We start from the raw sequence: 17447 nt of genomic DNA on the forward strand, positions 1-17447 counted from the left end.
AACTAGATGTTTGGTGGTGAACATGATGTAGTCTATAGAGAAGTTGAAATATAATGATGTACACCTGAAATGTATATAATGTTATGAAACAATGTGCCGTCAATTTTTTAAAAAAGTCTATGGAACCAAAAGCTATTTGTGTCTTTTTTTCCGAGAAGATAAATAATGTTCGTAATACTCTAGCCTGACTGATAGGAAAAAAGAAGAGAAAACCCAGATTTCCAACATCAGGAATGAGAAATATAACATCACTATAGATTCTATAGATATTAAAAAGATAATAAGAGAATATTATGAACAAGTTTATTCTGACAAATTAGATAACTTAGATAATATAGATAAATTAATTGGAAGACATTAACTACCAAGGTTCATTGGAAAAGAAATAGGCAGCCTGAATAGCCATATATCTATTTTAAAAAATGAATGTGGAGTTAAAACCTTTTCACAAAGAAAACTCTAGACCTAGATGGATTCACTTGTGAAATCTACAGATCCCTTAAGGAGGAAATACTTCCAAGTCTACACTAACACTTGTAGAGAATTTAAGATGAGTGAAGATAGTTCCCAACTCATTCTGTGGGGCCAGCATCACTCTGATATGAAAACCAAAGATGTTACAAGAAAAGAAAACTACGGATTCATAGCCCTCATGAACACAGATGCAAAAATTCTTGACAAAAGTTTAGCAAGTTGAGTCCAACAATAAATTTTTAAAAAGTTAAAACACCATGGCCAAGAGTTAGGTGAAGAAAAACTGAGTTGAGAGGCAGAGAATTGTGCTGGAATAAAAACAGGCTTCAGAGGGGCTCAGGTCTGGGCTCTGGGCTCTGCCACAGGGTGTCGTGGCCCCCTGCTGGCGAAGAAAGAGGCTGACCCTTAACACTGATCACTTATCATTGTCGGGATAGGACCTACCACTGACTGAGCCCCTTCTGTGTGCCAGAACCTGTGCTAAGCATCTTACACGCACCTTCTTAATCCTCATGGCATTGTTTCCTATTCTAAATATGATGAAAATGAGGCTCAGAAAAGGACCGTAATTTGCCCAAGGTCATATGTCTAGGCAGTGGTGGCAGTGGAGAATTCAACCACCAATCTGGCCTTTTTTTTCCTGTGTTACACAAAAAAACACTGTTTCTGTGTCTTCTGGGGTTTCAGAACCCAAGTCTGAGAAAGAGAATAATGTAGAGAACAGATAAATAGCCAAGAGAGGAAATACATCAAAATCTATAACTATACTGTATAACATCTACTGCATGTGACTGGGTAGCCTGCTCTATTTCAGGTAGCCACCAGGCTCATGGCCTCCTAAGCTGGGAGAATATACAAATACCCAAACTCAGACACATTTTGAGAGTGAAAGGCAGTGATTAAAATAATTACAGGAGTAAATTAATCTAAAGCAGGAAAAAAACAGAACTGTTCTATAAAAACTAGAATATGAGATCAGCCTACCCAGTCTTACCCATGGCTGTCCTGTTGTCTCCCCACAGTTGGGGCCAAGCACTGTGCCTGATACTTGCTAGCTGTGAAAATCCATGTTACCTGGATGAATGTGCTACAGCTCTGGGGACCTAAGCGGTCACAAACTCATACTCTGAGATAGCATCTCAGATAGCATCTGCTTGGCTGCTGGCTTGTCCAAGTTCATGCTCCAGTTGTACTAATAGGACTTCTTTGGTCTTTGCCTTGAGAATCTGTCCTTTAAGATAATTTGTTCTTTCCAAACTCCCTCCCAGTTACCAGGACTCACCCAGTTCTACCCCTCAGGTCCCACCAGTGGCTCAGGCACTGTCTTGTATGCAGACACCCTTTGACCTCTAAGTATCACTTGACCTGAATTCCTCATCGCTGACATTTACCAAGGTGGAAGTATTTTCCATTGGCCTTAAGTCCCCCAGCATCCAAACTGGACTTCATCTTGCCCTGAACTTTACTTTCATCACCACACCCTTCAGAATTTAAATTCTACCTTGCTGCCCTGGCCCATCTCAGTGCCTCCCACCCACAAGGCAGGCTTCTTTCCAGTGAGCTTCGTCCTGCAGCAGTTAATGAGGCCAAGCCACTCTTCTGTCTTTCTCTCTTGGAATTCCAGAAGGACCCAAGAGAGCCCTTAGTTGGGGAGAGTGCCCTCTAAGTGGGTCCAAGGAAGACTGCTCATCTGTCCTAGGCTTTGACCACCTGACTCCTACGTTCAGCCTTATAGACGCTCTACAGCCTGACTATACACACCAGTATTGTAAACCAGTATTGCACTGTGGGGGATCAAAATTGGCCACCCCAAAATGTGTCTCTTTGGCTTAATTATTTCTAAAGACTGTGAAAGAAACTTTGATCTTCCCCCTAACTGCCTAAAAGAATTTAAGATAGAAAGCCTGTCCCTGGGACAGGCCATCACCACAGATAATCCTGGGTGCAATAGACTGGGAGGATCCTTGCTAAGCCCATTCTTATCAAAGCAATCTCCCTCTCCCTCTCTCTGTCATCACATTGTCTATAGATGGCCCAGCAAATATTTGTTGACCAAACATTTGCTTTTCCATCACCGTGTAAATTGGCTTCCTCCCTTTTGAAGTCCCAAACCACTACCCTCAACATCCTCCTTTGTCTTTAGCTGAAGATGGTATTTTAAAGTGGTGGCTTTGGTCATTTTGGCAAGGTACTCAGTTTTCCTGGGTTTCTCCCATGAATACGTGTTATTAAACTTTGTTTGGTTTTCTCCTGCTATTCTGTCTCATGCCAATTTAATTCTTAGACCAGCCAGAAAGACCAAGAGGTTAGGGATAGTTCTTCCTCCCCTACAGCACCCTGGCCATAGAGATGCTGCAGAAGGAGGATTTGGAATCTGGCAGAGCTAGGTTCAAATTCGGACTATACAATTTATCTGCTATGTGGTGCGAACAAACCACTTAATTCTCTTAAATTCTTTGTGCTTCTTTATCTTTCGAATGGCATACCAATCTTGTTGTGGGGATTAATTATACTACGTGTAGAGCCCAGTGTAGCATCTGATAAGAGTAAGTGTTCGATGGGAGGTAGTTGTTATAGTAATGGGTTTGATAGCGTTTATGCCACAAGAAAGAGTGTGGCCTTGGATAATAGTAGATTTCATTAATGGTAGTTAATGAGGAGACTAATAAGTATTAGCATCATTTATATTATCTATACCCAAGCCTTAGTTTTACCTCTACGAAGTTTGTGGCCTTGTATAAGATGCCTGAGGATATCAAAGACACACAAAAGCGCTTCCAAAGGAAGGAAAGCACTTATTATTATTCTAATCACTGTGTCATACAGGGACTTGAAGCTCAGCCTAGGACTCCTCCCTCCTCCAAGTCTCAGTGGGGAGAAACTTCAGTCCCCTAATGGAAGCTTCACAAACTGCCCAGCTCACTAGCTCCAGGGGCCAAGCCCAAAATGTCTTGAGGCATTAACCTTCCTGGCTGAGCATTTTATCCAGCCCAGGGGTTCTGTGCTCCATTTACCAGCATGGACAGGGAGTTGTCAGGGCTTTCCAGGGATTGAAAATTCACTCTCTAACCCCACCCTGATACAAAGAGTACTCCTGAGTCTGCCAGGTTGGAAGCCCCTCCCTCCAGGGCTGCTCTGTGTCCAACACCCTTAAGAGAGGCACGGCTCTCCCCTGGAGGGCCACTGTGCTAAGGAGAAGGGTGAACCGCTTTCTCTTACATGCAAGACCGAGAGAAAACAGGCAGATGCTACCGCAGGAGTGAGGGAGGCTACTCCGGCAGAAGAACAGGGGGCTGGTCACCTGTAAGTGGGACTGAGGGAGGGGCTCTGGGAGTTTCCTTTCCTGGGCATCCCCAAGAATGGACAAAGGACCCTAGTCTTCTCTGCCCTACTCACTGGAGGAGGAGAGCAGGGAGCACCTGCCCTCACTAAGCAGGTGTGGAATTTCCAGTGCACTTTCCAGGCTTGCACAGGTTTTTCTCAGGAGCACCCTCCCATCCCCACACCCAAAAGGTGTCCTGGGGCTCCCTGGCATGCTGCTGACAAGATATCCTCTTCCTTCCTCTCCACCAGAGGAGCAGAGGCTGGGAAGGGACAAGGAAGCATTGGCAGATGGAGAAAGGAGAGTGGACATGGATATGGCATTTTCCTAGCATAAAGGCTTGACGTGATTGTTTCTTCATGGGTGCCTTTGAGAGAGGCAATCGAGATTAGTAGTTAAGAGCCTGGAAGGACATACAGCCAGACACCAGGCACTGGAGTGGGGCTCTGAAAGCAGTCTGTCCATCCCTAGTAGACACTGTGGAGAGATCTAAAAAAGACATAGCTTCTGCCTGCAGCCTGGGTGGGAGGACAATACACAAAATCTACAAGGCTGGACTAGTTGGTAAGGAGGAGGAAATTCTAAGCTGGGCTTTGAAGGTTGAGAAGAAGCAGAAAGGATTACAGTAGGCATTCCCAGCAGATGAACAACTTGAGGGAACTGTGGTGGACATCTGCATGGCACATATGGCAGATAGTAAGAAAGACAGGTAGCTGGGAAGATCTGTGGCTCAGAGAGGAGGGGCATCCCAGCTGCCCAAATGAGGATCATTTTGGTGGCCGTGCTATTAGCATCACGGCTCAGAAGTCTCACTGAGGTGTTGGCAAGTCACACAGATTGGAAAATTAGTTAGATCCACGTGGCAGAGGCCTAAAATTCCAATCTGAGAAAGGACACGATAGATGAAACAGTATCTGAGGAGTGGACCAGGAAGGGAGGTCAGTAAGAAGCCACTGAAAAAGTCCAGGTCTGAGGTGTGGACTGGTAGAAAGGAGGATGTGATCACCTCCTCATTCGCACCTTTCATCATCGAGGCTTCAGGGTTTGCTGTTTGCACTGCTGACCAATGCTAAGCTATTGAAAATCTCCCCTCTCAGGGTCTAAGATTCTGAGCTTCCCTACTTCTTCTCTTCCCTTCACCAGCGTTCCTGACCTAGGACAGTTTTCTTCTTCATCCAATTATTGGTGTTCCCTAAAGCTCAGCACAAAAATATCACACCATCTTGTTTTGCCCATATAGGCTCAGACAACTTTTCCATCCTCCAGACCTCCACCACATCCTGCGGCAATCAGTCCTCATAATCTTGTTTTCTGCCCTGTCCTCAGGAACCTTAGGTGTTTGAATATGCTATGATAGCTCCTCTCTTCTCCTTCCACTCCTCCTGCCACCCACCTTCCCATTACCTAAATTGCTACCATTTATTGAGGACTTTCAATAGACGAGGTATATTTCATACAATCTCCACTACGGAGCAGCAATAACTGATAGGAAGCTAAGTGACTTGGGAGTAGATAAAGAGGGTACAAGGCTCAGATGTGTTGGCGCCCAAGTCTATGCTCCAGGTACTCTCCTATGCTCTGGTCTCATGTCTCCAACTCCCAGAGAGAATCTCCTGCAACACAATCCTGCTAAGCTGACTGTTCAGCTCAGCCCTCCCCTTGGTGCTTTGGCACTGATGCAATCACAGGTCTCCAGCCTGGTATTTCTGGTGTGAAAGAATAGCAGTGTCGAAAGGGTCCTTTGGAGTGCTCAAGTCCAATAGCACCCAAGATCACACAGCAAATCAAGGGCAGGGTCAGGACCAGCCTCCCACTCTTCTGATTTCCAAAATTGTTCCACTTATACTGACCCTTTTACTTGTCTAGTGTCTCATATTTTGCAAAATTTCTTGACATACAGTATCTCACATGCTCCTTGCCACTACACTGTGCCATAGATGTTTCATCTCTATCTAACAGATGGGGAAATTGAGGCTGGTGGAGGCAAAGAGACTTGCCCAAGCTCACGCAGCTGGGTAAGTGACAACCATGGGACATTCAGGAAGAGCTGAATTTAACATGTGGTCATGGGTGGTCATTGTAAGGATTCAACAGAAAATCCCACAGATATCCAAGCACAGGAAACAAAGCTCAGACAGGTATCAAGGGAACTGGGGTAGCAAGTCAGGAACCAGATTCACTCTCTCACTTGCTCAGGGCTGTGAGGTCTCTCCTCTCTGCTTCCCAGCATGTCTGCTCTTTTATCATCTCTGCAAGGCCTTCACTTTTCTTCTCTTTAGCTTCAGCTCCCCTGTGACTTTGAGTTACCACCACACCAGCTCGGGGTTGATAGTACCTCAGGCATCCACAGCCCACTGACAAAGACTTTCAGTGTCATCATTTTAAATTCTCAGCGAATTGTCCCCCAGATTGGGACAAGTGTACACTGGTGGTAGAATTCGGCAGTGGCCAGAGGTTGGCTAGGTCCCCTGTTAGAAACATGGCTCCCTAATGCCTTGCCTTCTGTAGGTGAAGGTGGTTTCCAGACAAGAGCATGTGGGCCGTCAGCCATTCTATAATCTATTACATGTAGGAATCCAGATCTTCTGATTTATTTCCCAGTGCCAGAGCTGCCCTAGCTTCCTATCCCTTTTCATCCAACTCAACAAAGTTTTGACCAAATCTATGCAAGCTGCTGTGCAAGGTGCTGTGTGTGTGACTCAGCTTCTGTCAACTCTGTTCTCCCTCCCCCAAGGCCAAGGACGGAATAGGGAACTCTTTGTCACTTTATTTGGGAGATCACCATGCAGGGCCTTGGCAAACAGAACCAGAGCTCTGTGTCCGAGTTCCTCCTCCTTGGCTTCTCCAGTGAATCACAGATCAGAATGGCCCTGTTCACCTTCTTTCTCCTCCTCTATCTCATCACCCTTTTGGGCAACGGACTGATCATCACCCTGATCTACCTGGATTCACACCTCCACACACCCATGTACTTCTTTCTCAGTATTCTCTCCTTGGTGGACGTGAGCTATATCACCACAACTGTGCCTCAGATTTTGGTTATTGTGACGCATCCAAGGAGGACCATCTCCTGGGGAGCTTGTGTAGCCCAGATGTTCATCTTCTTGGTCCTAGGCATTGCTGAGTGTGTCCTCTATGCCATTATGGCCCTTGACAGGTATGTGGCCATTTGTTTCCACCTTCACTATACCCTACTCATGAGCCATCCCATTTGTATCAAGATGGTCATAGTCTGTTGTTTCATTAGCATAGCTGGGGCTCTGATCTACACTGTCTTCACCAAGCGTCTGCCTTATTGTGGCCCCCATGAGATAAACCACTTCTTCTGTGAGGTCCCTGCTGCTCTGAAATTAGCCTGTGCAGACACATCCCTCAATGACCAGGTGGACTTCATCTTGGGTTTCATCCTGCTTTTGGTCCCACTCTCCCTCATCCTGGCCTCATATGTCTGCATCTTTGCTTCCATCTTAAGAATCCGCTCATCCCAGGGAAGGCTTAAGTCCTTCTCTACGTGTGCTTCTCACATCACTGTGGTCACCATGTTCTATGGGCCAGCCATGATCATGTACATGAGGCCTGGCTCCTGGTATGACCCAGAGAGGGACAAAAAGCTAGCACTGTTCTATAACGTAGTCTCTGCCTTCCTCAACCCCATCATCTATAGCCTCCGGAACAAGGATGTAAAGGGGGCCTTTCTGAAAGTGTTTGGCGACAGAGGGACAGCTCAGTGATCCAGAATGTTTCAAAGTTGTCCAGAATTGTGAGCAGATTTGATAAGGCACACGTGGCATCAGAAAATACATCAGTTCTGATCAGCCTGAACCTTTCTGGGGCTGTGAGCAACCAAGAGAGGGTGTGGCCACTCCTAAACTAAAAGTCTCCCCATTGATTGGAAAATTTTCAGTTACCACCACCCAACTCACTCAGTTGAGTATTGAAAGCAAAGGATTTCTTCTACAATGACTGTGTCCTTATGGTTCAAGGGCATTGCTTTATTGCTTTTCCTGGATTCTCTCCTCACCTCTGGAAGTTCATGTCAGTTCAATGTGATCACAGCCAAATATTTAACAAGCACACATGCTTGTCTACAGTGTAAAGGATTTAGGGGTGAAAATGACACAAGGAGTAGATAGATTATGTAGGAACTCTCTCTACCTACAAGTAATACTTAGCATTTCTTTTTGCACTAGGTGCTATAAAATCTAAGATAGAATTATTTTAGATGTATCTGTGTAACAAAAGACTAGTAATTTATCTGTCTGGACTCAGCTTGTGAAACTCACTCTTGCTTGGTTTTACATTTTAAATCTCACTTTTATTTTGAAAAAAAATATATATATTTCACAAAAGAAAAATAACTGTGTATATGTGTATCTATATCTGTGTATCTCTATATGTATAGCTACCTACATATATATATGTATGTGGAGAGAGAGAGAGAGTAGACATGTATCTATATCTGTGTATCTCTATATGTATAGCTACCTACATATATATATGTATGTGGAGAGAGAGAGAGAGTAGACAGAGACACAGAGAATGAGATCATAGAAAATAATATAACAGGGGCCAGCACCACAACTAAAGTCCCAAGTACTCCACTTTGGCTCCCTGGGTTCACGGGTTCTGATCCTGGGTGCAGACCTACTCCACTCATCAGCCATGCTGTGGAGGCATCTCACATATAAAGTAGAGGAAGATTGGTACAGATGTTAGCTCAGAGTGACTCTTTCTCAAGAAAAAAAAAAAGAGGAGGATTGGCAACGGATGTTAGCTCAGGGCAAACCTCTCTCCTCTCCCCCAAAAAAGAAAGAAAATAACATAACAAAGACCCCATTTTGCCACATCAAAAACAAGCACTTGTTAATATTTTGCCATATTTAGTCTGAGTCTTTTTTCCTTTATTTAAAAAGGATTAGATAATTAGAGATAAAGTTGAAGTGCCCTTTGAATATTCCCAACTCCTCTGAATCAACCACTATCATTCAATTGAAGTCTATTCGGTGTTTGTAAATTTTTGCTTACATACAATCACATCCATAAGCAATATGCAAAATTTTCTTGAATGAGTTTAAAAATTTATAATGGCAGCATGATATCGGTATCACTCTGAAAAAATTCAACACCGTGTTTCTAACATCTACTCATTTGGTAATTATAGTCCTAATTCATTCTCTTGAGCAAGCATTTGAATATACCACATTCATTTATCTAATTCTTTATTATTGAACATTTGTTAATTTCCAAACTTTCCAATATTTTAACAATTCTGCAACTAATGGCTTTGGACATTTCTCCATATATAAGTATTTTTTCGAGGATTTACATATAGCAGTGGACTTGGAAGATTGTAGAATCAAAGAAATTTCAAATTTACTAGATACTCATAAATTATCTACACCTTTCATTCTCATCAACTCTGGATATTATCCATCTCAAATATTCTAAAGTTCCTATCTATCTCATAGATGAAAAGTGGTAACATTGTTTTTTGTTCCATTTGTAACTTCCTGGTTGCTAGTGAATTTGACATCTTTCCATTAGATTGTTGGTAGTGTCATGGAGTGAAGTAAGCTAGGAATCAGTCTTCTGTGTTCTAATCCCAGCTCTACCCCTTTCTAACTCAGTGTTGATAGGCAAGTTACCTAACTTCTCTGAGTCTCAGTTTCCTCATCTCTTAATGAGAACATAGTCTGGACCTCAGAAGGTTGTGGGAAGGATTAAATGAGATCATACATGTAAAGCATTTATGATCATGAAAAACAAATAGTGTTCAATGAATGTGAGATATTGTTTGTCTTTTCTTGATTTGTAGTTTATTATATATTTTGGATATTAATTCTTTGTCTATTACATGCATTGAAAATATCTTCTCTCAGTTTATTAGTTGTTTTCTTTATTTCAAAAGTAATGCATGTTTACTCTTAAAATTTTGTAAATCAGAGGCAAACAAAAAGAAGAAAATGAAAATCATCCATTGTCTTAGCCCTGGAGATAACTACTGTTAACACTTCAGTGTCTCTATTTCAGGGTTTAAAAATTTTTTTCTTTTATTAATATTTTTGAAGAAATATAATTCTTAAACAATTTATTTGTTTTCATTATTTTAAAAATTGAATTATACAGTACGTATTCTTCTGTAACTTGATTTAATCACTCAACAATAAGTTTTAATATTTATCTGTGTTGATTTGTTTTCACTACCGAAAACTATTCTTTTTTTTTGTTTTTGGTGAGGAAGACTGGCCCTCAGCTAACATCTGTTGCCAATCCTCCTCGTTTTACTTGAGGAAGATTCACCCTGAGCTAACGTCTGTGCAAATCTTCCTCTATTTTGCATGTGGGTCACTGCTACAGCATGGCTGATGAGTGGTGTAGTTCTGTGCCCAGGATCTGAACCCGTGAACCTGGGCCGTTGAAGTGTAGCATGCCAAACTTTAACACTAGGCCATGGGGCCAGCCTCCCTTTGTATTTTCTTTCGATGAACAGCACAGAAGAGAAGAGAATAATGACTTTTAATGAATAGAATTCTTAAACAACTTATGAATCTTTTCCTTTATGGTTTTTCTTAAATGAACATATATCAAAGATTTCACTGAGCTCATTAATTCATGAAGGAACCAGCAAGATGTTAGGACTAATTCAAAGGAGAATTTGACTTACAGAAGTTTATATTCTCTATGGGACAAATTTCATTTGCATTGTTTGAATAGGAATAGTTTGTATTACTATGGATGGAAATCATTTGCACTGCTATCAGTGTTCTATAACTTAACAGCTACACCTGCAGAACTGTAAAATACTCTTGTCCATAGAAAGTCAATTAAAGGAGTCCACACTTATAAAGTCATATGATCCTCAGAAGATCTGCCAGACAACACCCACCACTGCACCCAGAGGGCACCAGGAAAGACCTTCAGCTTTTTTGCAAGTCTTAGATGATTTTTTTCTGACATTATCCACTTTTGTGAACTTAACCTTCAAATATTATTCTTTCTTTTGTTATTGAGGTCACATTGGTTTATAACATTGTGTAAATTTCAGGTGTACACCATTATATTTCAGCTTCTGTATAGACTGCATCTTGTTTTCACCATCAAATGTCTAGTTCCCATCCATCACCACACACACGTGCCCCTTGTCCCCTTTCACCCTCCTCCCACCCCCTGCTCCTCTGGTAACCACCAATCTACTCTCCTTATCTATGTGTGCTTGTTTGTCTTCCACATATGAAGGGAATAATATGATATTTGTCTTTCTCTGTCTGACCCATTTTGCTTAGCATAATACCCTCAAGGTCCATCCATGTTGTTGCAAATGTCACAATTTCGTCTTTTTTTTTATGGCTGAGTAGTATAAGATTGTTCTTGATCACAAAAAAACTGGTCTCGTTATGTCTGGCCTCATTGTGTATGGAGGTACAACAGGAACGTGACCATATATGCCTCCTTCAGTTTGCTTTGCAAATCTGATACTGAACCTCTTAATCTCAAGTTTGTATGCCCAGTGTGCAATAACCCATTCACTGAGACACCAGTGCTTGGAGATGGAGAAAGGTTTATTCAAATTGGCCAAAACAAGAAGGCCAGAGGATAGGTTCTCCCAAGTCGACCCTAACAAAAGAAGAAAGCAGGGGATCTTTATAGAGCTAAGGGGCTTGGGGAGGAGTTTCAGAGAAACAAAGGGGAAGTCCATGTTTCTTTCACTCCAGATAAGCCCTTGGGCAATCTGACTTCTGGGCATCAACAGCAGCTGGGAGATGGTTATCTGGTGGTTGTAACTTCCTTAAAGGTGTTCTTTTTCTTCTGCAAAACAAGTTCATAAATCCTTTGACCCTTGAGTCACCCCTCAGGCTAAACAAGAAAACAGCAAATTAACAAGATTAAATTCTCTTCATTTGTATCTGTGTTGGGAAAAAGTTCAAAGGGTAATTATGTTCTTATTGAATATTTACAGTAACCCTTGGGTACCTGGCTTCATCTACAGACATGCAGTATTGAACCACTTCCAAGGCCACAGAATTAACTTCTGCCTGGAACTTTGCATAAGGAATCTCAAATTGGACTTTTAAAATCCTCTATTACTTCTATACTGAGGCTGGAAAACCAGCCCAAGAAATTCTCTTCTTTCCATTTTCCATGCAGTAGTCAACTTGGGTGAATTCCTCTCCTAGCAAGGCCTCCAAATTTGCTAAGGTTCCTGCTGGCCAGCAGGTGATATTCCTTACCATCTGTAAGACTGGGATCTTGGAAGCCAGACACCACATCAGCTTTCCTGGGAGGGCTCTGTAGAGATTGACTTCACAATAAAGTCAACGCTTGCTACTAAATAGTAGCTTGTTGTGCCTGACTAAGAAACAATAACTGTCAAATACAAACTTGGTTTTATACAATCAATTTGACCAAGTCTATTCTGGTTAGAAAGAAAACGGATTCTTATTGAAGGTATGCTAATAACTGCATTGTTATGAAAAGTAAGGAGGCTAATTTGAGTTTCTGAATTCTGGTGAGTTAATAAGAATTAGGTGTCAGTTCAAAATGTTTCATTTCAGTTTACAAAAACAGGCTCTACTAAACTGAGTGTTAGAGATAGCTTGAGAGGAAAGAGAGGATTTCCTTATATGTGCAAAAACCCAGAACATTAAAAATAATAGCAGCAGGTGCTGGGGGCCCAGGTTCCAGGAGGCAGCTCCTTTAGAACAGTGGGTCAGTCTCAGCTCCAGAAACCACCTGGCCACCACTGGGCCAGCACCCACCCCAAGGTGGAAGGGGGAGTGACGTTAGCATCATGGCAGAGTGAGCGTTCCTGGTAATCTTTCCTCTCCACCACACAATGAAAAAGACATTCATACTCCAACAGAGCACATCCAAACACAACACAAAAGATGTCTGAGAGACCCACACAGCCATACAATGGAGGACAGGGAGGCTGGAGCCCCCCTCAGAGGAGATGGAATGGGGTAGGAGAATACTTCACTCTCTCTGCTAAAGACTGGGATCCAGGACCACAGGCAGCCTCTGAGAGGGAAGTAACAGATGAGGGGACGTTTGTTCACTGAAACATTAAAGACCCCCAAGGGGCCCCACAGCCTAGAGGAAAGCCCCTACCAAAGTGAAAGCTAACACGGGGTGACCTCATCAAGGCAACATCCCAGGAGAGCAGATAGCAAGGGCACGGTGAGAAACCCCTGAGAGCACGCAGAAGAAAGCGCCCCCCCGCCCTGCCCTCTCACCCCCCTGCCCCCACCCACCCCAGCACAGCTCCACCAACTGTGAAGGCACAGGGCTCAGAATATGCAGCTCTTGACCCCCACCCAGTGGCAATCGCTGGTAACTGCAACCAAATAATACCACCATGCACAAAAACAGAGCCGCGCCTTCTAGCAATGTGAAAAATTATATTAAATCTCCAGACCAGAGAGAAAATGACAAGTACCCAGTACCTCAGTCCTGAAGACACAGAAATACGTAATCTAAATGACAGAAAATTCAAAATAGCCATCATCAAAAAACTCAACAAGCTAAAAGAGAATGTAGAGAAACAAGTCAATGTGTTCAGAAGCTACTTTACAAAAGAGATTGAAACTATAAAGAAGAATCAATCAGAAATATTGGAGATGAAAGACACAATGGACAAAATATGGATTCCCTGAACACTCGAGCAGACACCATAGAGGAGCGAATCAGCATAATCGAGGATAGACATGTTGAAATGCTCCGGATAGAGGAGGAGAGAGAGCGAGGACTAAAACGGAATGAAGAAAGTCTCTGAGAAATATCCAACTCAATTAGGAAATGCAACATAAGAATTATAGGTGTTCCAGAGGGAGAAGAGAAGGAGAATGGAGTAGAAAGCTTGTTCAAAGAAGTAATAGCAGAGAACTTCCAAAACCTAGGGAAAAAGATGGAAATCCATGTGGCAGAGGCTATCAGATGTCCTCAATACGTCAATGTAAAAAGACCTACAGCAAGGCAGATAGTAGTGGAACTGGCAAAAGTGAATGACAAAGAAAAAATACTAAGGGCAGCAAGGCAGAAGAAAATAACCTACAAAGGAACCCCCATCAGGTTTTCCGTGGATTTCTCTGCAGAAACCTTATGGGCTAGGAGCAACTGAAATGACATATTCAACTCTTTGAAGGACAAAAACTTTCAGCCAAGAATACTCTATCCAGTGAAAATATCCTTCAGATATGATGGAGAAATAAAAACTTTGCCAGATAAACAAAAGTTAAGGGAGTTCATTGCCACAAGACACCCACACCCCCCCACACAAGAAATCCTTAAGAAGGCCCTCATACCTGGAAAAAAAAGTAAGAAAGGAGTTAAAAAGCATGGAGTAAGGAGGTAAATAGGTAGACAAAGTCAGAAAATTGTAGCTATACATCAGACTAGGTTAGCAAACACTCAAGAATAGCATTAAAGATAAAGGGAAAGAAAACACCAAAAACAGAGATAATCTTGTCATTTTAATCACAAACTCACAATGCAAGATGGAATAAGATGTGAGAAAAACAACTTAGGAGGGGAAGAGGAAAGGTGATACCAGCCCTGATGTCAGTTTCCCTACATTAAACCCAGCCTATATGGGGTTAAAACCAAAACACTCACTCCCTGCTTACTCCCTGGCTTGCTGGCTCCAGAATCCACTATCCTCCATGGAGACAGACACTGCCAAGGACAAGCACCTGGACTATCTCCTCCCCACAATGAGATACAGGCTGGTGGGAAAGCTGCTGACCAGCAAGGCCACAGGCTCCCTCCTCTCTGCAAGTAGTCTCAAGGCCAAAGACAGGCTGATGGGAAAGCTCCAACCAGCAAGACCATATGCTCCCCCACCCCTATCTAAAACCCCAAATAAAAACCCTTCCTTTTAGCTTTTTGGGGAGTTTGAAATTTCAGCGTTAGCTGCCCTTTCTCCTTGCTCAGAACTGTGCAACAATAAAATTCCTACTTTCTTCCACTACCCCCAGTGTCAGAGATTGGCTTGCTGTGCAATGGGTGAGCAAACTCACTTCAGGTTTGATATCAAAGGGACTGGATCAGTTTAATCTAAGGAAATAAGAGGCCATCAGAAAATGGACTATCTTATCTATGAGATTTTGAATATAAAACTCATGGTAACCACTAAACAAAAAAGCAGAACAGAGACACAAATAATAAATAAGGAGAAAACAAAGAAACACAACATAAAAAAACTACCTAACTCAATTGTTAAACCAAAATACACAGGATGAGAAACAAAGGACATGCAGGAGAACCAGAAAATGAGTGATAAAATGGCAGCATTAAGGCCTCATATATCAATAATCATCCTAAACGTAAATGGATTGAATTCTCCAATAAAAAGACACAGAGTGGCGAGATGGATTAAAGAACAAGACCCAACAATATGCTGCCTCCAGGAAACACATCTCAGCTCCAACAACAAACACAGGCTCAGAGCAAAGGGATGGAAGATGATACTCCAAGCTAATGGCAAAGAAAAGAAAGCAGGTGTCACAATACTTATATCTAACAAAGTAGATTTCAAGGTAAGGCAGGTAAAGAGAGACAAAGACGGGCAGTACATAATGATTAACCGGACACTCCACCAAGAAGACATAGCACTTATAAATATCTATGCACTCAACACAGGAGCCCAAAAAACATAAAGCAACTGTTAACAAACCTAAAAGATGATGTTAATAATAGCACAATAATAGTAGGGGACCTCAACACGCTGCTCACATCATAGGATACATAATCCAGATGGAAAATCAACAAGGAAACAGTGGAATTAAATGAAAAACTAGACCAGTTGGACTTAATAGACATATATAGAACATTCCATCCAAAAATAACGGAATACACATTCTTCTCAAGTACACATGGAACATTCTCAAGGATAGACTATATGTTGGGAAACAAGGCAAGCCTCAATAAATTTAAGAAGATTTAAATAATAACAAGCATCTTTTCTGATCACACTCCTATGAAGCTAGAAATTAATTACAAGAAAAAAGCTGAGAAAGGGACAAGGATGTGGAGACTAAACATGCTATTGAAAAACAAATGGATCATTGAAGAAATTAAAGGAGAAATCAAAAAATATCTGGAGACAAATGAAAATGAAAACATACCATACCAACTCATATGGGATGCAGTAAAAGCCATATTAAGAGGGAAATTCACCATAATACAGGCTCATTTTAGCAAACAAGAAAAATACCAAATAAGCAATCTCAAACTACACCCAACTGAATTAGAAAAAGAAGAACAAACAGAGCTCAAAGTCATCAGAAGGAGAGAAATAATAAAAATCAGAGAAGATATAAATGCTATTGAAACAACAAAGGCAGTAGAAAAGATCAACGAAACAAAGAGCTGATTCTTTGAGGATAAACAAAATTGACAAACCACTAGCCAGACTTACAAAGAAAAAAAGAGAGAAAGCTCAGAAAAATAAAATTAGAAAGGTAAGAGGAGAAATAACAAGATACTACATAAATACAACGAATCATAAGAGAATACTATGAAAAGCTGTATGCCAAGAAAATGGACAATCTAGAGGAAATAGATAAATTCTTAGCCTCTTACAACCTCCCAAAGCTGAATCAAGGAGAAATAGAGAATCTGAATAGACTATCACAAGTGAAGAGATTGAAACAGTAATCAAAATCATCCCCCAAAATAAAAGCCCAGGACCGGATGGTTTCCCTGAAGAATTCTACCAAACTTTCAGAGAGGCTTTAATACCTATCCTTTTCAGGCTATTCCAAAAAATTAGGGAAGATGGAAGCCTTCGTAACACATTCTACAAGGCCAAAATCACTTTGATACCAAAGTCTGACAAGGACAACACAAAAAAGGAAAACTACAGGCCAATATCACTGATGAACATAGACGCAAAAATCCTCAACAAAATATTGGCAACCCGAATACAGCAATACATCAAAAAGATCACACATCGTGATCAAGTGGGATTTATACCGGGGACACAGGGATGCTTCAATATCTGCAAATCAATCAAGGTGATACACCATTTTAACAAAATGGGGAATAAAAACCACATGATCATCTCAATAGATGCAGAGAAAGCATTTGACAAGATCAAAGAGCCATTTATGATAAAAACTCTCAACTGGGGCTGGCCCAGTGGCACAGTGGTTAAGTTCGCACATTCTACTTCGGCAGCCTGGGGCTCACCAGTTTGGATCCCGGGTGTGGACATGGCACCACTTGGCAAGCCATGCTGTGGCAGGCGTCCCACATATCAAGTAGAAGAAGATGGACACAGATGTTAGCCCAGGGCCAGTCTTCCTCAGCAAAAAGAGGAGAATTGGCAGCAGATGTTAGCTCAGGGCTAATCTTCCTCAAAAAAAAAAAAAAAAAACTCAACAAAATGGGGACAGAAGGAAATTACCTCAACATAATACTAGCCATATATCACAAAACCACAGCAATGGGGAAAAACTGAACGCCATCCCTCTAAGAACAGGAACAATACAAGGATGCCCACTATCACCACTCTAATTCAACATAGTACTAGAGGTTTTGGCCAGCACAATTAGAGAAAGGAATAAAAGGAATCCAAATATGGAGTGAAGACGTGAAACTTTCGCTGTTTGCAGATGACATGACCTTATACATAGGAAACCCTAAAGAATCC

At 41.8% G+C, this 17447-nt stretch overlaps 2 protein-coding genes across 2 annotated transcripts in view; both read left to right on the plus strand.

Annotated features, from left to right (window-relative positions):
* LOC103540419 (olfactory receptor 2G3-like) overlaps positions 1-17447 on the plus strand; it is a 114672-nt gene that overhangs the window by 82701 nt on the left and 14524 nt on the right. The window lies entirely within an intron of this gene.
* Positions 6580-7527, plus strand: LOC103540416 (olfactory receptor 2G3-like). Its single transcript, XM_008506993.1, has one exon. It carries the CDS (start codon positions 6580-6582, stop codon positions 7525-7527), a length of 948 nt encoding a protein of 315 aa, XP_008505215.1.

Source organism: Equus przewalskii, chromosome 2 (assembly GCF_037783145.1).
Source record: "Equus przewalskii isolate Varuska chromosome 2, EquPr2, whole genome shotgun sequence".
Classification (NCBI taxonomy): domain Eukaryota; kingdom Metazoa; phylum Chordata; class Mammalia; order Perissodactyla; family Equidae; genus Equus; species Equus przewalskii.

Bases quoted from the DNA above. Each gene is read 5' to 3' on its own strand.
- LOC103540416 (XM_008506993.1), top strand. From the start codon at position 6,580: ATGCAGGGCCTTGGCAAACAGAACCAGAGCTCTGTGTCCGAGTTCCTC.